Below are 18,571 nucleotides of genomic sequence, written 5' to 3'. Positions count from 1 at the left end.
AGAAATCCCTACACCCAAAGGGGAGGTTTGAACTTACAACCCCAAGGTCAAGAGTTGCATGCTCCATGAACTGAGCCAGCCAAGAGGCCCCGAGATTCCCAGTTTTATAACAGGTTTATTTAAAAACTCTTGGAAAGCCAATAACCTGTTAGTATACTAAATTATTCTTCAACCCCATGGGACTTGAGTTACATGGTATGATTAGCACTTTTTTGTAAGTAAGCTCTACGGCCAAAGCCCAAAGCGGGGGCTGGAGATTACAAGAGATCAAGAGTTGCACACTCTGCCAACTGAGGTAGCCAGATGCCTCAAATATTAACACTTTATGTCTTACTCTTTTCCCCAGTTCCAGACCCACTAGCCTTTTCCTTCTCTAAACACTGCCCCAAATTGTTCTTTGTCCCAGGGAAATCACCTGTTTCTAATCCATCAGGCTGACCTGCCATAGCTTCACTGGCTGAAGCTCATCCTTTTGTCAAAGACCACATGGGGCACCTGGGTGGCTCAGCTGGTTAAGCGTCTGACTTCGGCTCAGGTCATGATCTCACTGTTTGTGGGTTCGAGCCCCACATCAGGCTCTGTGCTGACAGCTCAGAGCCTGGAACCTGCTTCGAGTTCTGTGTCTCCCTCTCTCTACCCCTCTCCTGCTCACACTATGTCTCTCTCTACCTCTCAACAGGCATCTTACCCCTGGCAGTGTGTGTCTCACCCACTGGAAGCAATGACATCAGTTGCCTCTGAATATTCCTTCCATGAGAAGATAGGAACCGTCCTCAGCTCCTGCTAGCCTAGAGCTGCTCCAACTTTAACATGTATACAAATCCTGTAGGATTCAATTAAAATACATATTCTGATTTAGAAAGTCTGGGCAAAACTGAGATTTTGCATTTCTTTTTTTTTAAGGTTTATTATTTTTGGGAGAGGCAGGGAAAGAGAGAGTACACAAGCTGGGGAGGGCAGAGAGAGAGACACACAAACACAGACTCTAAAGCAGGCTCCAGGCTCTGAGCTGCAAGCGTGAAGCCCAACGTGGGGCTCGAACCCACAAACCGTGAGATCATGACCTGAGCTGAAGTCAGACGTTTGACTAAGCCACCCAAGTGCCCCAAGATAATACTTTAATGCAATATTTAAAAAATAACAATTAATGTGAAAAATGCATGATGAATAAAATAGCATTTAAAATAAAGACAGGATCCAACAACACCAGTATTAGAGCGAGGCAAGTAAGGCCAAATTCTATGGGTTGTAGGGTCAGACCACACTCAGTCTAGGGTGGGTATTAAGCGACTGGTGGCACTTAGGTTTTGTGCCTGCTTCCTGGCCACAAGTGCGTCTAGAAGAGCAGCATATTCTGGCTAAGCTATTCTGAGGAAAACCTTAGTATTTATTAGAGTTAGGGTAGAGATAAATCACTATAGAACTATAGAGAATAGAGGACAAAATACCTCTTGTGAAACTGGGGAGGCTCCAAGGAAAAGATAAGGTTTGAGCTGGGGAAAAGGGAAAGCAGAAAGAATATTGGATTTGCAATCAGAAAATGGGGTTCCTTTCTTTGCTGCTTGCTTTACTAGCTGTGACAATTCAGGCAAGCCACTTTGCTTCTCTGATTGTAACTCTTTATGTGTTTACACTTTATGTGTAAAAACTCATCCTATGTGACGTGCCAAAGATTTGTGAGGATGAACTGAGATTAAATGAGTGAATGGGGTTTCTAAACTGAAAAGCACTATGCAAACATCTTGGACTGTTATTAAGTCCATAAGGAGGGACAGGATTTTGACAAAAGGCATTGAGGGAGAAGGGCCTTTGGGCAGAGAGAATGAAAGGTGAAGTGGTTTTTGTACGAGGCTAGACAAAAGGAAACTGGGCTTTGAAGTCTAGGAAGATGAAAGCAGTCAAGGAATGCCTGTGTTTAAAGACCATTAAGGAAACAAAGCCCAGGACCCCAGGCTTGAAGGGTAAAACCAAGCTCTGTGGTCTCACAAGTACTCAAGAGTGAGACACCTTACTCTCACATTTTGCTTCCTAGATGGTCTTTTTGAAGGCAGGCAGGCACTATGTCTTACTTATCTTTGTTTCCAGCAGCCTGACAATTTCTGGCCAAGTGCACTGTGCTCCGTTCTCAAGGAATGAATGAGTGTCCGTCCAAAGGCTTGGGACCTCTACCCCAAGGGGTGGTACAGATTAAGTGGTTGGGTAGCTTTGAAAAGCAGGTTCTTCTGTGCACACTGGGATGCTCTCCTGATAGCCTGGTGTTAAGAGAGCTCACCAGATCCTAGGTAAGGACGGCACTCTTAAGGAAGAGTAAGATGGGGCCAAGGGCTCTAGCCGTCTTATTGCTACGATGACTGAAAATCAAGGGAAGGTGGGGGGATGACGACTACACGTGTTAACATTTAATAGAACTACAGATGAGTGTGAACACGCAAGCACACACAGACGCACAAATGAGTGCACGGGAAACTGGTTAAATCTGAGTAAGGTCTGCAATCTAGTCAATTGTATTGGCGTGGCCAGTTGTATTGTGCCAATGTCAATTTCCTGGTTTTGACAATGTAGCATAGTTACGTAAGCTGGTGAGGGAAGCTGGGTGGGTGATGGGTATATCGAGACTTCCTTGTATTAATTTTACAGCTTTTTGTAAGTCTAAAATTATTTAAAAATAAAGCAAAGAAACCAGAAACAAATAGAGCCTCCCTCTCGAGCCCAGCCTCGCCCACCCCGACAGCGCCCCACACCTCACACTTCGCCCTCCGTACCCCCTCTCCTGCTCAGGTAAGGCGGGGAGAGCGGGAGCTGCAGGGCCGCGCACGCGCAGTCCTGAAATCCCCCGCCGCGTCTCTAGGAAGTCACGCTTGCGCAGTCTTGGCCCTTGCCCGCCGCGCCTGCCCCACTACGCGGCGGGGTACTCGGCCGCCTTGGCCCCTTCGCGCTGCCGTCTTTTCCGGCAGTTGGAGCGCTTCCTGTTGTCCTCACCCGCAACCGCCCCTCGGCCCGGACTCCAGAGTCCCTCAGGCGTCCCCTCGTGTCTTCTGGTCGGCCGGGTGCTGCCGCTGGGGCTTCGCCTGTCCGCCCGTCGAGAGACATCGCTGGCCGCGCCGGCGTCCGCGGCTGGTCGCCGCCCCCAGCCCTTCTTCCCCGGGGCTCTGGTGAGTGTCTCGCTGCCACTGTCTTCAGGCCATCCCAGGTTTTTCCCCTCGTCTCCTCCCGACTCTTTTTGGGCTTCTTCCTTCCCGCCGACGCCCTCTTTCCAGCCCTGTCCTGTCGGCCCCTCCGCCGCCCTCCTCAGCCTCCTGACAGTCCCCCTCCTCTGGGTTTCCCGAGGGTCCCCTGTCACTCCTCTCCACGTTTTCCCAGTCCCAGGCTCCCCACCCCATTCTTTCTTTCTTTTTGTGCAGCTGGGGCGGGGAGCCAGGCTGTCTCTCTTTTCCATGTTGCCAGCTTTGTCTACTCGTTGCAACAGCTCAGTCTCCTCTGGGACCTCAGTCATTGCCAGTTTTCCCTTCTTTTGCTTTTTCTCTGGGGTCTGAGAACCTAAGAGCTGTTGTGTGAGGCAGGGGTGTGGAAAGCCCACCTTGGGGTGTGGTTCCTTTGAGTCTGCTCCCTTCCCGGTGGCTAGTGTTAGGGTACTGGGCTTCAGATCATCTTAAAATCACAGGAAAATTGAGCGGAGATTTTTTTTTTTTTTTAAGAGGAGAAAAGAAAAGTCGATAAGGACTGGGAGGAAAGTCTGTGTCGGAAAGTGTATGGAACAGCTCGTAGAGAGACCAGATCTCCCGGCTGCACTTTGAATTGACCGAAAGACACAAAGAGACACTTGTTGTTTTTGAAATGTACAGAGGAAGGTTGGCGCGAGGTAGACCTTGTGCTTCCTCCCCCTTTCAGCTCACCTTGGCTCTGAATTAGGATTAGCCAGGCAATAGATGAGGTTTCCCTAAACGTAAAACATGACCACGATAATGGGCTCCACTGTCTACCCCAGACATTCGAGAGCGGCTTGCTCACAAGGGGACCAGAGCACTATCCGCCACCTTTGTAGAGAAAACCACTTCACATGCCAACTCCATCCCTACCAAACATACGTAGCCCCAGCTCCTAGTAATGGTCATAAAAGATGAGTGCCTTCTTCGTAAATCTTTATAAGGTGCTTACTAAGTGCGTAGCATTGTGCATGAGACTGGAGAAGGGTATTAAAAGTACTTCCCATTGGCTTACAGTTCAGGAGGAGAAATTAGGATGTGTGATTCTTCTTCTTCTTCTTCTTCAAGTTATTTTTTGTTTACTTTTGAGAGGGAGAGAGGGAGAGAGAGAATCCCAAGCAGGCTTGTCAGCACAGAGCCCGACGCGGGGCTCGATCCCCTGCAAACTGTGAGATCAAGACTGGAGCTGAGATGGAGAGTCGGAGGCTTGACTGACTGAGCCACCCAGATGCCCCAAAGATGGGTGACTGTTAAGGAGTAGTCTTAGCCTCCGTGTTCATTTGCCCAGATGGAAGGTTCTGGATTGTCAGTCACAAAGAAAGAATTAGTGAGAGAAGGGGTGTTCGTAGAGGCAACAGTACCATTGTAAAGTCAGTCAGCCAGGCATAGCCATCTAGGTTGAATAAAACAGTGGTTTTCATGTGATCTGCTTTTATGTTTGCAGTACCTACCCCTGCCTTACAAAGATCCAGTTCTCTTATTCAATTTTTAAAACTTTTAAGGGGCTCCTGGGTGGCTCAGTGTGTTAAGCGTCAGACTTCGGCTCAGGTCCTGATCTCAAGGTTCGTGGGTTCAAGCCCTGCATCAGGCTCTGTGCTGACAGCTCAGAGCCTGGAGCCTGCTTTGGATTCTGTGTCTCCTTCTCTCTCTGCCCCTTCCCAAGCACGTTTTGTTTCTCTCTGTCTCTCAAAAAAAAAAAAAAAAAAAAAAAAAATAAATAAATAAATAAAAATAAAAATAAATAAATAAATAAAACTTTTAAGAATTTCTCACCTACCTATTCCCTAATTCTGCAGAGTTGAAGAATGAAACAAACAGGGAAGGGACCTCCAGTAGTCTGTAGGTCAGGGCATGAAGGCTTGAATTGTCAAAAGCATAAGGGAAAGCTCTGTCTTATAAAAGGTACTTGGTCGACCCAGTAAGCATAAAAATTGCTATAGGGCAATAGTAATTGTATCTTTTGATGAAAGGTTATTAGAATAGGCTCATCCTTTTATGAGTGAAGGAAGGGGAGGAGGAGGTTTTGAAGAAAGGTCAAAGGGAAGGATAGTGCAATCTTTGCTATTACATTAGAGACTGTATGTGAAGGTTGAAAATCATTCTGCTAGAAAATTTGTTAGCCTATTATATGATCATCTTTGAGTACGCTTAATATCCTGTTGATCTTTTTAAAAGCTTAGGAAGCCATGCCAGTGACTTAAATGAGTCAAAACTTTCTCCACCCCAGTATTTATATACCTATCAATGTAAATGTAATTTTGTTCTTTAATTTTGTTGACAACTGAAAAATCATTAACTTGCTCAACTTATGTTTATTAACCACTTATTACATGGAAGGTGCTGTTTGTCTTAGGTTTAAACACTCTTCTAGTTGCATTTCTATGTTAAAATAATTTCAGTTGTTAAAATGTAACCACATCTGTGTATTTATAAAAATGTCTCCAGAAATGTTCAGACCAGGGAGGAGTACAAAGCACTCCCTTACTTCAGACTTGTTTTTAAATCTGGTTTCAAAATTTCTTCACCAGACTTAGAGTGCATGTGGTTTTCATTGTGGGTGGAGGGGGTATAGGCTGACAAATAAGGAACCACACCCAAGCTTCATAAACCAGAGGTTTTTGAAAAATCTACTGATATCCTAAAAACATTTGCGTTTTCTTTGTTTGGTGTTAGCAGAAACTTCCCCATAAAAAATATAACATAATAACAAATAACATAAGGTAGAGCTGAGTTCACTTGAATTTGTGATCACTGATCATTTTGGCACATCATCAATAAAAACATTTGAAGTAGAGCCTTGATTTTGAATTTCTTTGCTCTGAAAGAATTATTCTTTTATATGATTTTCCCTGAATATTTTTTTAATAAAGTTGCTTAATGTTAAGCCTTTTGTCTTAGTAATAATAAGTATTTGCACATTCCTTAATAGCTTTAATCTACGAGACAGTTTAAAAAGCTGCTAAGTATGGGGCGTCTGGGTGGCTCAGTCCATTGAGTGTCCGACTTAGCTCAGGTCATGATCTTGCGGTTTGTGAGTTCCAGCCCCGCGTCGGGCTCTGTGCTGACAGCTCAGAGCCTGGAGCCTGCTTCAGATTCTCTCTCTCTCTCTCTCTCTCTCTCTCCCTCTCTGCCCCTCCCCCACTCACACTCTGTCTCTCCTTCAAAAATAAAATAAACATTAAAAAAAGAATAAAATAAAAAATAAAAAGCTGCTAAGTATTAAAGGGAACCTGAAGGAAACTTTTCATAGAATGTACTATCTTTGAAAATGGCCCTTGGCCCCTCCTCCTTTTACTCCGCTTTATATTGGGATGAAAGGACAGACTTAAAGGCAGGCAGTCATGTTGGAGGAAGGCATGATAAGGATAAAATACTGAACATTATTGCCAATGCTGGAGCAGGTCCAGATTGGTGAATGGTGTGGCCAAGTGTGACAATATGGGCTGGCAAAAATATCTGGGGTGGGGGTGGAGGATGAAATTTAAATTTAGGAAAAAATGTTCTATAAACTATTTAAACCTTGTTGGTATCAGTTTTCTCATATGTAAAACTAGGAGGTTAGGGTCCCTTGTTTTTCAGATCTCTTCCATCACTAAAATTATGATTCAGGTTATTTCTTTGTAACAATGTTTTTTATCACAGTTATTTGTTTTAATTTGTAAATCCAAATAGACAGCAAGCATTTATCGAATATCATAAGATATGTCAGTACATGAATACCTATAAATGGACATTTTAGTCATAGGTTTTTTTTAACTATAGGAATGGCAGATTTAAAAGTTATTTGTAGTTAGGGGCGCCTGGGTGGTTCAGTTGGTTGAGCGTCCGACTTTGGCTCAGGTCATGATCTCGCAGTTTGTGAATTCCAGCCCCGTGTCGGGCTCTGTGCTGACGGCTTGGAGCCTGGAGCCTGCTTCGGATTCTGTGTCTCCTTCTCTCTCTGCCCCTCCTCCACTTGTGCTCTGTCTCTCTCTGTCAAAAATAAATAAATGTAAATTAAAAAAAAGTTATTTGTAGTTTAATAGTAATAGTACATATTCATTGAAGAAAATATGGAAATTATGGAAAAGCACAAACGAATAAAATGATGTATTGGGTTCTTACTGCCTAGAGTTAAGCCGGTGGTAACATTTTGATATTTATTTCAAATAATTCTGTGCACATCTGGTAAACACATAAATCGATAATTTAGTCAGTTCTGTTGTTGGATATTCAAGTTATTTCAAGTTTTCCTTTGCCATTACACTGCTACATTGAGTCTCCTTGTGTATGAATCCCTATGGGTCTTTGATTTCTTTTAGGTAGATTCTTGGATGGCAAAGAATTATACTGTGTCTATATTATATCTTCTTAATTTACGCTTATGGTGTTACGATCTTGTTCTCTTCCTTTTTTTAAAATTAACAAGATGTTTTAAAGATATTCATGTCACTTTTAGGTACAGATAGATTTGCTTCTGACTACTGCATGTTATTTCTTTATGTGCACCCACAGCATTTTATTTATTTCCTTACTGAATTGGCTTCGACTTCCTATGTCACAAATGATGGCGTAATAAACATCCCCTCTAATGCACATCATTGTGCATATCTCCTTAAGAGCATGTGTGACAATTTCTTTAGGCCTTATACCTAGAGATGGTATTTCTGGGTCATAGGACATTAATATATACTTATTTTCACCAAGTATTCTGTTTATGTGGCTTTTGTTACATATTTACATGTTTGTCTTCCAGAAAACTTGTGCCAGTTTACTTTCCTACCAGGGAGGTAGGAGAGTGATAGTTGATGGATTCTAACTCCAAAACTAATACCTCTTCTTTTTTTGTTTCTAGCAGCCATGGCAATGACAGGCTCAACACCTTGCTCATCCATGAGTAATCACACAAAGGAAAGGGTGACAATGACCAAAGTGACACTGGAGAATTTTTATAGCAACCTTATCGCTCAACATGAAGAACGAGAAATGAGGTAAAGAATTTTGTTTGAGAAAATTGTGTCATGGTTTTGGCATTCCTGTCTAGTGTCACAAAACACATTCATAATACTGTTGAAAGGAGATAAGAATAGCAGCATCCATATTATATCCTATCCCATTAGAATGGAAGGACAGTGCCATTGATTTCCAAAGTCCTTGCTATTAACCCGCTTATTTCTACTACTAGCCAATAACACAGGGGTGCCTGGCTGGCTCAATCAGTGGAACATGCCACTCTTGACCTTAGGGTTGTGAGTTTGGGCCCCATGTTGGGTATAGCGATTACTTGAAAATAAATTCTTAGAAAAAAAATAACACAGAATTCCATAGTAGTATGAAAACATTGGCCAAATTCTTAGATTTATTGTTAAAGTAGTGCGATGTAGTAGAAAGAGCAGCCCTTATGGAATCAGACCTGGGTTTAGAATCCTGCCTTTACCATTTAGTAGCTGTCTGAGGCCAGGACCAGTTTCTTAGACTTTTTGTGTATCAGTTCCCAATCTGGAAAATGGGGATAATACTTGCCTCGCAGGATTGTTGTGGGGATTAGATATAACATATGTGAGTATCCACCATAGTGCTTCTCACATAGCAATCACTCAGTCACTTAGCACCTGGTATATATTATTTATATAGTAACTCGTAATTAAAATTTTGTTCCCAACATTTTGTTATGAAAATATTCAGAAGTACAGAAAAGTTGAAGGAATTATACAGTGAATACCCGTATATACATCTAGATTCTTCAATTACCATTCATTGTTTTATCACATATCCATCTATCCATCTCTGTCCATTCATTAAACCATCTTAATTTTTTGCTGTACTTCAAAGTATGTTGCAGATGTCAGTATATTTTACTTCTTGTATAGCAAATGAGTTCAATGTGTGTATATATATACATATATATATTTTTAAATATTTTAGTTTAAACAGTTTAAATATTCATTTTGAGAGCGAGAGAGCACGTGTGAACAGGGGAGGGGCGGAGAGAGAGAGGGAGAGAATCCCAAGCAGGCTCCTTACTGTCAGAGCAGAACCTGATGTGGGGCTTGATCCCACGAACTGTGAGATTATGACCTGAGCTGAAATCAAGAGTCGGACGCCTAACTGACTGAGCTACCCAGGCGCCCCACAAGTGTATGTACCTGTAGAATTGAAACTCCTACCAAGACATAGAACATTATCATCATCCTAGAAACTTCTTTGATTCTTGGAGATGTTCCTTCAACCCCAGGCAACCACTATTGTAATTTTAGATTACTCTTGCTTATTCTGTACAAATGGAGGTTGTAAATGGATTTATATATAGTAAGCACTCATTTCAGGAAGGCTTTTTTCACTTAGCCTAATGTTTCAAGGTTCATCCATGTTGCTGTTGTGTCAATAGTTTGTTCCTTTATATTGCTGAGTACCATTCTGTTTTCTGACTATACCTATACCTCTGTTTTTACATTCTTCTGTTGATAAACATCTGGGCTTTTTTCCACTTTTTGACTGTTTTGGATATGTTTCTATGAACATTTGTGTACAGATCTTTTTGTGAACATTTGCTTTCAATTCTTGGGTAAATATTTAGGAGTGGGATTGCTGGTTCATAAATATACATAAGTATGTTTCATTTTATAAGAAACTGCTAGACCTTTTTCTAAAATATTATCAATAATGTATGAGAGTTCGAGTTGCTTTACATTTTTGTGAACAAAACGTCTGTTAGTCTTTTAACTTCAGTTATTCTTATAGATGGTTAGTGGTATCTTACTGTTTAATTTGCATTGCCATGATGATTAATGATGGTGAACATTTTTTTATGTGCCTTTTGGTCATTTATATTTTGTGTGTGTGTGTGTGAAGTGTTTCTTCAAATTTTTTGACCATTGAGTTGTAGGAGTTCTTTATAAGTCCTAGTTACCAGTCTTTTGTCACATAAATGTTCTGCAAATAGTTTCTTTCAGTCTCTGGCTTTCCTGTTCATTTTCTTAACAGTGTCTTTAGATAAGCAAAAGTTAAAAAAATTTTTAACCTTTTTTTTTTTTTTTTTTTTTTTTTTTTTTTTTTTTTTTTTTTTGAGCAAGACAGAGTCAGCACCAGTGGCAGAGGGGCAGAAAAAGAGAGTGAGAATCCCAAGCAGGCTCCACACTGTCAACGCAGAGCCTGGTGCAGGTCTTGAACTCATGAACCATGAGATCATGACCTGAGCCGAAGCCAAGAGTTGGAAGCTTAACTGACTGAGCCACATAGGCACCCTAAATTTTTTTTTAATGTTTATTTTTGAGAAAGAGCGTGAGTAGGAAAGGGGCAGAGAGAAAGGGATACAGAAGATCTGAAGCAGGGTCTGTGCTGACAGCAGAGAGCCCGACACTGGGCTTGAAGCCACAAACCATGAGATCATGACCTGAGCTAAAGTTGGATGCTCAACCGACTGAGCCACCCAAGTGCCCCAGAAGTTTTAAATTTTGATGAAATCTGGAGTGCCGGGGTGGCTCAGTCGGTTGAGCATCCAACTCTTGATTTTGGCTCAGGTCATGATTCCAGGGTTGTGGGATCGAGCCCCATATTGGGCTCTGTGCTGAGTGTGGAGCCTATTTGGGATTCTCTGTCTCTCTCTCTCTCTCTCTCTCTCTGTCTCCCTCCCCCTCTCCCCCTCTCCCCCTCTCCCTCTCCCTCCCTCCCTCCCTCTCTCTCTCTCTCTCTCTCTCTCTCCCTCTCCCTCTCCCTCTCTCCCTTCCTCCCTCTCCTTCTGCCCCTCTCTACTGCTCATGCTCTCTCTTTCTAAAATAAAAGTAATGCTAATAAAAAAAATAGTTTTGATGAAATCTAATTTGGCATTTTTCTCTTTTATAGCTATTGCATTTTGTGATCTCTAAGAAATCTTCACTCCTCCCAAGGCATAAAGATATTCTTTTACATTTTCTTCTGGAAGTTTTATAATGTAGTATTTACATTTAGTTCTATGATCCATCTTGAATTAATAAGTGTATGAGGTGGGGATTGAGATTTATTTTTTTTGTTATGGATATTCAGTTGTTTTAGCACCATTTGTTGCAAAGATTTCCTTTTCCCCATTAGATTCTTCGGCATTTTTATCAAAAACCAAATACCATGTAGAGTGTATCTGTTTTTTTTTTTTTCTTTTTAGAAGGTTTTTTTCTTTTCTGTCTTTTATTCATTCTTTCATTCATTCATTCATTCATTCATTCATCAGTGAGGGAGAGCCAGAAAGAGAGGGAGACAGAGGATCTGAAGTACACTCTACACTGACAGCAGAGAGTCCGATGTGGCACTTGAACCCACAGACCGTGAGATCATGACCTGAGCTGAAGTTGGGTGCTCTAACCAACTGAGCCACCCAGACACCCAAGATTTTATTTTTTTAAAGATTTTATTTTTAAGTAATCACACCCAACATGGGGTTCACACTTACAACCCTGAGATTGAGTTGCATGCTTTACTGATTGAGCCAGCCAGGTGCCCCCATTTGTGAATTTTTTATTCTCTTTCATTGATCTGTTTGTCCCTATGTCAGTATCACACTGATGTGGTTACTGTTAGCTTTGTGCTAAGTTTTGAAGTCATGTAGGTTAAGTCTTCAACTTCGTTGTTGGTTTTTTTTCCCCTAAGATTGTTTTAGATAGTCTAGTTTCTTTGCATTTTTCTTTCTTTCTTTCTTTCTTTCTTTCTTCTTTCTCTTTCTTTCTTTCTTCTTTCTTTCTTTCTTTCTTTCTCTCTTTCTTTCTTTCAAGAATTTAAAAAATTTTAATACAGTTCAAATTAGTTTGCTGGGTTCATTTCAGCTCCTTTACTGCCAAATCTGAGGGCAGGGACTGCTTCAGTTTCCCTGCCTTCTCTCTGTCTGTGATGACCAAAGTGTAAAGGTATCTGCTGCATCAGACTTTAAACTTCACATTATCCTTATTGTTCTTGATCTTGATGGACCTGGCATCCTTTCACCTGGCTGTGAGCAGAAAATCCTTGATTTCTTCAATTTTGTAAGACATGGCTATGAAGGGTGCAGGCAAGCATGCAGCCAGCATGGCAAATAGCAATTTTATTTTCATATAAATTTCAGAATCAGGTTGTCAATTTCTAGAGTAAAGCTTAATGGAATTATGAATATAATTGTACTGAATCTGAAGATCACTTTGGGGGAGCATTGACATCTTAACAGTATTGAATCTTCTGATACATGAACATGGTATATCTTCCCATTCTCTTAGGTCTTTAATTTTTCTCAGAAGTGTTTTGTAGTGTTTAATATGGGGTTGTTATATGTTATTTTGTTTATCTATTGCCAGTACTTTGGGGTTGTTTTGATGTTGTTGTAAGTGGATATTTAATTTTTTTTCCAGTGGTTGCTGCTGGCATATAGAAATATACCTGAATTTTGTATATTGACCTTATACCCTGCAACTTGGTAATTTACTTATTCTAGTAGCTTTTTTGGTAGATTCCTTAGGACTTTCTGTGTAAACAATTATGCATATTCAAATAGAGAGTTTTGCTTCTTTTCCAATCTATCACCTTCTTTTTCTTGCCTTATTGGATTGGCTGGGATATCAGGTACAACGTTGACTATATGTGGTGAGAGTAGACATTTTTTTTTGTTCCTGATTTGAAGGTAAAAGCATTAACTATTTCACTATTAGTTGTGATGTTAACCTGTAGGTTTTTCAGAGATGTCCTTTGTAGATTGGGGAAATTTTCTTATGTTCCTGTTTGGCTGAGTTTTTAACATGAGTGTGTGTTGAATTTTGTCAAATCCTTTTTCTGCATCTTTGCATCACTGTTTATTCTTTTAATATGATGAATTACATGGGCTGATTTTTTGCAAGTTAAATTAACCTTGCCTTCCTGGGGTAAAGCCCTCTTCATTATGATATAATGTATTCTTTTTGTATGTTGCTGGATTTGATATACTAATATTTTCATAAGAGCTTTTGCAGCCACACTCTTCATGAAGGTATAAATCATGATTGAGCTTTAAATATGCAGATCTGAAAGTGAAATAGCAAAATATTTTATAGCTGGTGGTGGCTAGCTGGTGTTCACTGAAACAGAGAAGTGCCTGCAGAGTGCCCTATGTTGGGATCATGGGGGAATTCAAGGATAAATTTGTGCAGTATATATCCAGGCATGCTGTTGGAGATAGTTATTTTCAAATACAACCACTCTCTTGAAATTGTAGTTTCTGGTATTATAGAAAGAAAACAAATACTTACGAGTTCTGATTAAGATACCTGTTTTATTTGATAATAGGCTTTTTTGTTTTTGTTTTTTTTTTACTTCAGAGAGAGAGTGGAAGAGTGGGGGAGAGAGAGAGAGGGAGGGAGGGAGAGCGAGAGCGAGAGCGAGAGAGAGAGAGAGAGAGAATGAATCTGAAGCGGACTCCACACTTAGCGCAGAGCCCAACACTGGGCTCGATCCCATGACCTGAGCTGAAATCGAGAGTCTGACATTCAGCAGCTAAGCCACCCAGCCAACCCTGTAATACTTGGTTTTTAATCCTCCTGGCTCTGCCTTAAAGTTCATTATTGATATGTATCATGTTCTCTAGTAATTATATGATAATGGTGTTATTAATAAGTGTTACGTTGTGATTTACACTAAATTACACCCCAAAATGGGTTGAAATCAGTGCTTTTTTTGTTTTGGATTCTTTTTTTTTTTTTTTTTTAATTTTTTATTTATTTTTGAGACAGAGAGAGACAGAGGATGAACAGGGGAGGGGCAGAGAGAGAGGGAGACACAGAATCCGAAGCAGGCTCCAGGCTCTGAGCTGTCAGCACAGCTGACAGCCCCGACGCGGGGCTTGAACTCAGGAACCGTGAGATCATGACCTGAGTCGAAGTCGGACGCTTAACCGACTGAGCCACCTAGGCGCCCCTGTTTTGGATTCTTAAGATGGAAATACCTTCCAAAAGCGGTGGTGGTTTTGCTTTTCTTAAAGATCAAATTAACCAAAAGAGATTGCGCAAAGGGAATGGTAGACACTTACGAGGATTAGGATGTGTGTTTTTGGTAAAATTTTTTAATGATTTTTTTTAATGTTAACTTATTTTTGAGAGAGAGAGAGAGAGAGCGAGCAGTGGAGGGGCAGAGAGAGACAGAGACACAGAATCCGAAGCAGGCTCCAGGCTCTGAGCTGTCAGCACAGAGCCCGATGTGGGGCTTGAACCCATGAAGCACAGGATCATGACCTGGGCTGAAGTCAGACGCTTGACTGAGCCACCCAAGCATCCCTCATCTTCTTTATTTAATCCTTGTTTTGCCTCTGATGGTAAGGTTCTCTAGGAACACCACTTCTATTCTTTCTCTTATGTGATCCTAATTATGTGGTAAATATTGATTATTATTTTTATTCTTTTTATTCTTCTCTACTTCATACAAAATAATTTACAGCAGCCTGAAACCAAAGCCAAGGAGACTGGCATTTTTTTCTTAAAAAAAATTTTTTTTAATGTTTGTTTATTTTTGAGAGAGAGACAGAGTGTGAGTGGGGGAGGGACAGAGAGAGAGGGAGACAGAGGATCTGAAGCAGGCTCTAAGCTGTACATCAGTACAGAGCCTGATGCAGGGCTCAAACCCACGAGCTATGAGATCATGACCTGAGCTGAAGTTGGATGCTCAACTGATTGAGTCACCCAGGCACCCAGCATTGTTTTCTTATTAAATATTGTGTTGTTTCTGTTCTTCATAAATACTATTTTGGTGGATTAATTAAAGCCACAAAAACCTAATTTAATAGGAAGTAATGGTGTGTTTCCTCCCCTCTTAACCCCAAATCAAATAAGAATTTTCCTACATTTTACCCTTTGAGAATTAGCAAGTTCTACTACTCTTGTTAGATAGTCTTACCCAGATTTCCCCCTGTCTGCATTTGGTCTGATCTGATACTGAGTTGTAATATTGTGATTACTATTAGTCAGCAAGTGTCAGTTTTATTTAAGTCCCAGGAATGGGTAAATCTTGACCTTTGATTGTTAATTCACTGATTAGATATATCAGTCAAACCAAAGTAATTTGTCGAGATTTTTAAAAAATCTGTAATATTCATTTTTAGGATATTTCTTGAGAGTTTTCTCAATTTTGATCATGGAAATAACAAGTAGTGTTTATTTCTTTACTATTTTTCCTGGTTTTAAAATGTCTCATCAACAGAAATTAGAAATATTGTCTAGTCAGCTGTCTTGTAGAGTGGATTAGCTCTTTTCTCCAATTTCTGCAACCTCTGAATCAAGCTGTACTGGGAGGTGAACTTAAGGTTGGCAAAAGGGGCTAATTACATGCAGTCATAAATATGTTTGCACATTGATACACACTTGGATCTTTTCCTCCCCATTTGGCAACACACATTTTATGAAGTTGGCTGTGTACAAGACGCTATTCTTAGTGGAGAAGGAGGATTCAGCTACTTGCCCTTACCATCTCCTATGAGAAGTGGGCTCTCATGCAGATAAGTAGAGCTCACAGAAAGCCCTTGCTGGGGTGAGGTTGGGGGTGGCCTCCAAGTGTAAGTGGGCAGTCTTTCTCCTGGGGTTCTGCTCTGGACCTTTGGAGTTGAGTGCAAGAGTAGCTTCACCAATGGCTGGAGTGTTAGCTAAACTGGCTCTTCCACCAGGAACACACAGTGGAGGGGCCTGCTTTTCTTTTTCATTATGAACACTTTTAAACATACATATAGAAAGATGATATGTCTTTCTATGTATGTATCTATGTATCTTACAATGAACCCCCATATACTCATTCCTCAGATTCAATAATCATCAAGATTTTGTTAAATTTGTTTCATCTATTCCATTTTACTTTTTCTTGCGGTTGTGTTTCAAAACAAAATTTAAACATCTGTCATTTCCTACGTACTGTAGGGTACATCTTGTAAAATATGGCCATTTACTTGTGTAATTACAATGTCATCATGAATCTAACAAAGTTAATGGTAATTTCTTGGGATCATCTCACAGAAGATATCATTTGTAAGCCTCATTTCAGGCTATGCTTGCCATTTTTGGTGTCTTTAAGATCTTCATTGGCTTGGCCCCAGTATCATTACCATGGATAGGCTTTTTTCTGGATACTTTTCTGATGAACGAATCTGATTGTGTTCAAGGAGTTGATTCTGATAACTTTGCTCTCAGGTAGATATTCTACAGAAACCAATTTAATTATGCTTGCAGTCAAGCTATGGAAAGCTTCTTAGTTGGAACTGAGATTTAAAATATAGTCAGAAGCAGGTGTGCCTGGGTGGCTCAGACTGTTACGGTCCGACTCTTGATTTTGGCTTGGGTCATGATTTCATGCCCAGCACGGAGCCTGCTTAAGATTCTCTCTCTCCTTCTGCCTTTCTCTCCCTCTCTCTCTCTTTCGGGAAAAAAAAAAAAAAATACACAGAAGCAACCATCTCTGGGACACACATTATATGATAGCACATTGGACTTCTAGCCTAGTCTGGTGTGGTCATTCAAAAAAACATAGTCGGAAATTATGGTGTTTGATACTCAAGGCACAAAAAGAGCTAACCATGGTTGAGATATTATAGTTCTTGCTGTGATGTTATCTTTGATTCTTTTTATTCTTCTCTACTTCAACTAACCACTGAAATGGAATTAATTTACACTCCTGAAAGTACCAGTAATATAGCCTTCTCCTTCCAGTAATGTGCACACATAGATACATACCCCAAAATATTCTGGGAACTCAGAGAAGAGAAGTGGGCAGACTGGGAGCCATGCCAGTGCTTCCCCGACTCCCCCCGCTGCCCGCCCCCCCCCCCCCCCCGAATCAAGGTCAGAGTAGATCTTTTTACTTCCTGAGAGTTTGGATATGAATTCTTGATGTCATCTGATCCTGTGGATGTGTAATATGATTTCTAACATGATACTGATTTAAACTAATTACTATTATTGCAATAATTATTTATTGACCAAAATAAAACCCATTATCTTTCCCTTCGTCCTTTCTCTGTGTTTCCTCTCTTGGTTACTGGTGTCATTATCCTCCCACACAAGAAATTGTAAGATTTTTCCTTTGACTCCTGCTGCCAGTTGGTCATCTTTGCAATAGCTCTGTTCACTTCATTCTAGGTTTCTAGCCTTAGTTCCAGATCTTTACTGCTCGTCTGAATCGTTACTAAAGCTTTCAGTCTGCCTCAGTCGTTGTCAGTTGCTTTCCCTGCCAGCCCGTCAGCTTATTACTGTGGCTGTCATTTTAAAATAGAACCTCATCACCTCACTCCTTTATACACAGGCCTCTGTAGCTTTTAGTCGTCTACAGACTGACATTTGAAGTGTGGCATTTGAAGTGCTGTGTGCCTCCCCCGCATTGACTACATGCTGTTGCTGCGTGTACTCGTGTACTCTGTACTTTCATTCTTCCCTGTCCTGCTCACATTGCCTGCTATCAGGAATGCTGATAAGTGATAGAGATCCCAGCCCATGTGCTTTCATTTATTATGCTGAATAAATAAAGGTTGTGTGGAATTGGTTATAAGGAAGTTTTACTTGTTTCACTGTGAGATTGTAGCTCAAAAATATTCTTGGATGCAGTTTTTAAAGTTTAATACTCCAAGGATTTAGAGTCTTAAGTTTTAATAGTGGTGCCAATCACGTATTTTGACCATTCCCTTTTCTCCCCTCCACCCCAAATCTCCAAATTCTGCCTTTACTAGTGTTTATTGCTCTTTGTTTGTGGCAGGGAGGAGGAGGAAGATGTAAAAATAAAGGAAGTAGATACCAGTCTGGGAGAGAGAGAGAAACACCCTGATAGAAGAGGTTATCAAACACCAGCTGTTTTGTGGTTTGTTAAGGAGGAAATAACTTAAAAATAAAGGAAAGAGAACTTTTCATTTTGAAATAAGATTCTTTGTTGCATTAACATCTTATACAATCTTTTTCAAAAGGTAGAACTAACAGAGGGTGGGAATCTTTTCACTTGTCTTTAGTAACTGTAATTTGTTTTAATGAGGCACTTTGAGATTTACCTGTTTTTATCATTACAAAAAACCCTGTGTTTGTATAGGCTTTTTCAGAAAGTTATCAAATGTTATTTCAAATATTTTTATTTATTTTTAGACAAAAGAAGTTAGAAAAAGTGATGGAAGAGGAAGGCCTAAAGGATGAAGAGGTAATTAATATTGGGAAGTTTTTCCTTGAAACCCAACGTGGCGAGTCTTGTGCAGCAAGTTGTTAGCCTTGGTGCATAGAGAAAGGGTTTTGGCTTAGTAGCAGAGGGACTTAGGAGGGCTGGTGCACTTCTGGATTTAGGTATTCATGAAGATGGAGAAATTAATTACTGAGTACCCAGGAGAGGAAGTCTTATTTAGGCCCAGTTGTAATAAATTAATTAGATTTAGAATTCCAAGAAAAGAAAGAGATGAGATCAAATTAAAATTTTAA

General features: G+C 40.5%; 1 protein-coding gene and 1 pseudogene across 2 annotated transcripts in view; one reads left to right on the top strand and one right to left on the bottom strand.

The window, feature by feature from the left end:
- Positions 1 to 2,874: 2,874 nt before the first annotated feature.
- STK38 (serine/threonine kinase 38) overlaps positions 2,875 to 18,571 on the top strand; it is a 41,763-nt gene continuing 26,066 nt past the window's right edge. Inside the window, exons 1-3 of one of the 2 annotated variants that reach the window (XM_007085256.2) lie at positions 2,875 to 3,152; positions 8,041 to 8,173; positions 18,248 to 18,299. In XM_007085256.2, coding sequence (XP_007085318.1) covers positions 8,043 to 8,173; positions 18,248 to 18,299 — 183 coding nt within the window. In that variant the 5' untranslated portion in view covers positions 2,875 to 3,152; positions 8,041 to 8,042. Of the gene's footprint in view, positions 3,153 to 8,037; positions 8,174 to 18,247; positions 18,300 to 18,571 lie in introns of both variants that reach the window. The other variant, XM_007085257.2, reaches the window with a different exon arrangement.
- Positions 11,892 to 13,482, bottom strand: LOC122238614 (annotated as a pseudogene).

This window comes from Panthera tigris, chromosome B2 (assembly GCF_018350195.1).
Source record: "Panthera tigris isolate Pti1 chromosome B2, P.tigris_Pti1_mat1.1, whole genome shotgun sequence".
NCBI lineage: Eukaryota > Metazoa > Chordata > Mammalia > Carnivora > Felidae > Panthera > Panthera tigris.
The sequence above is the reverse complement of the archived record's forward strand: the minus strand, read 5'-3'. Positions and strand labels throughout refer to the sequence as shown.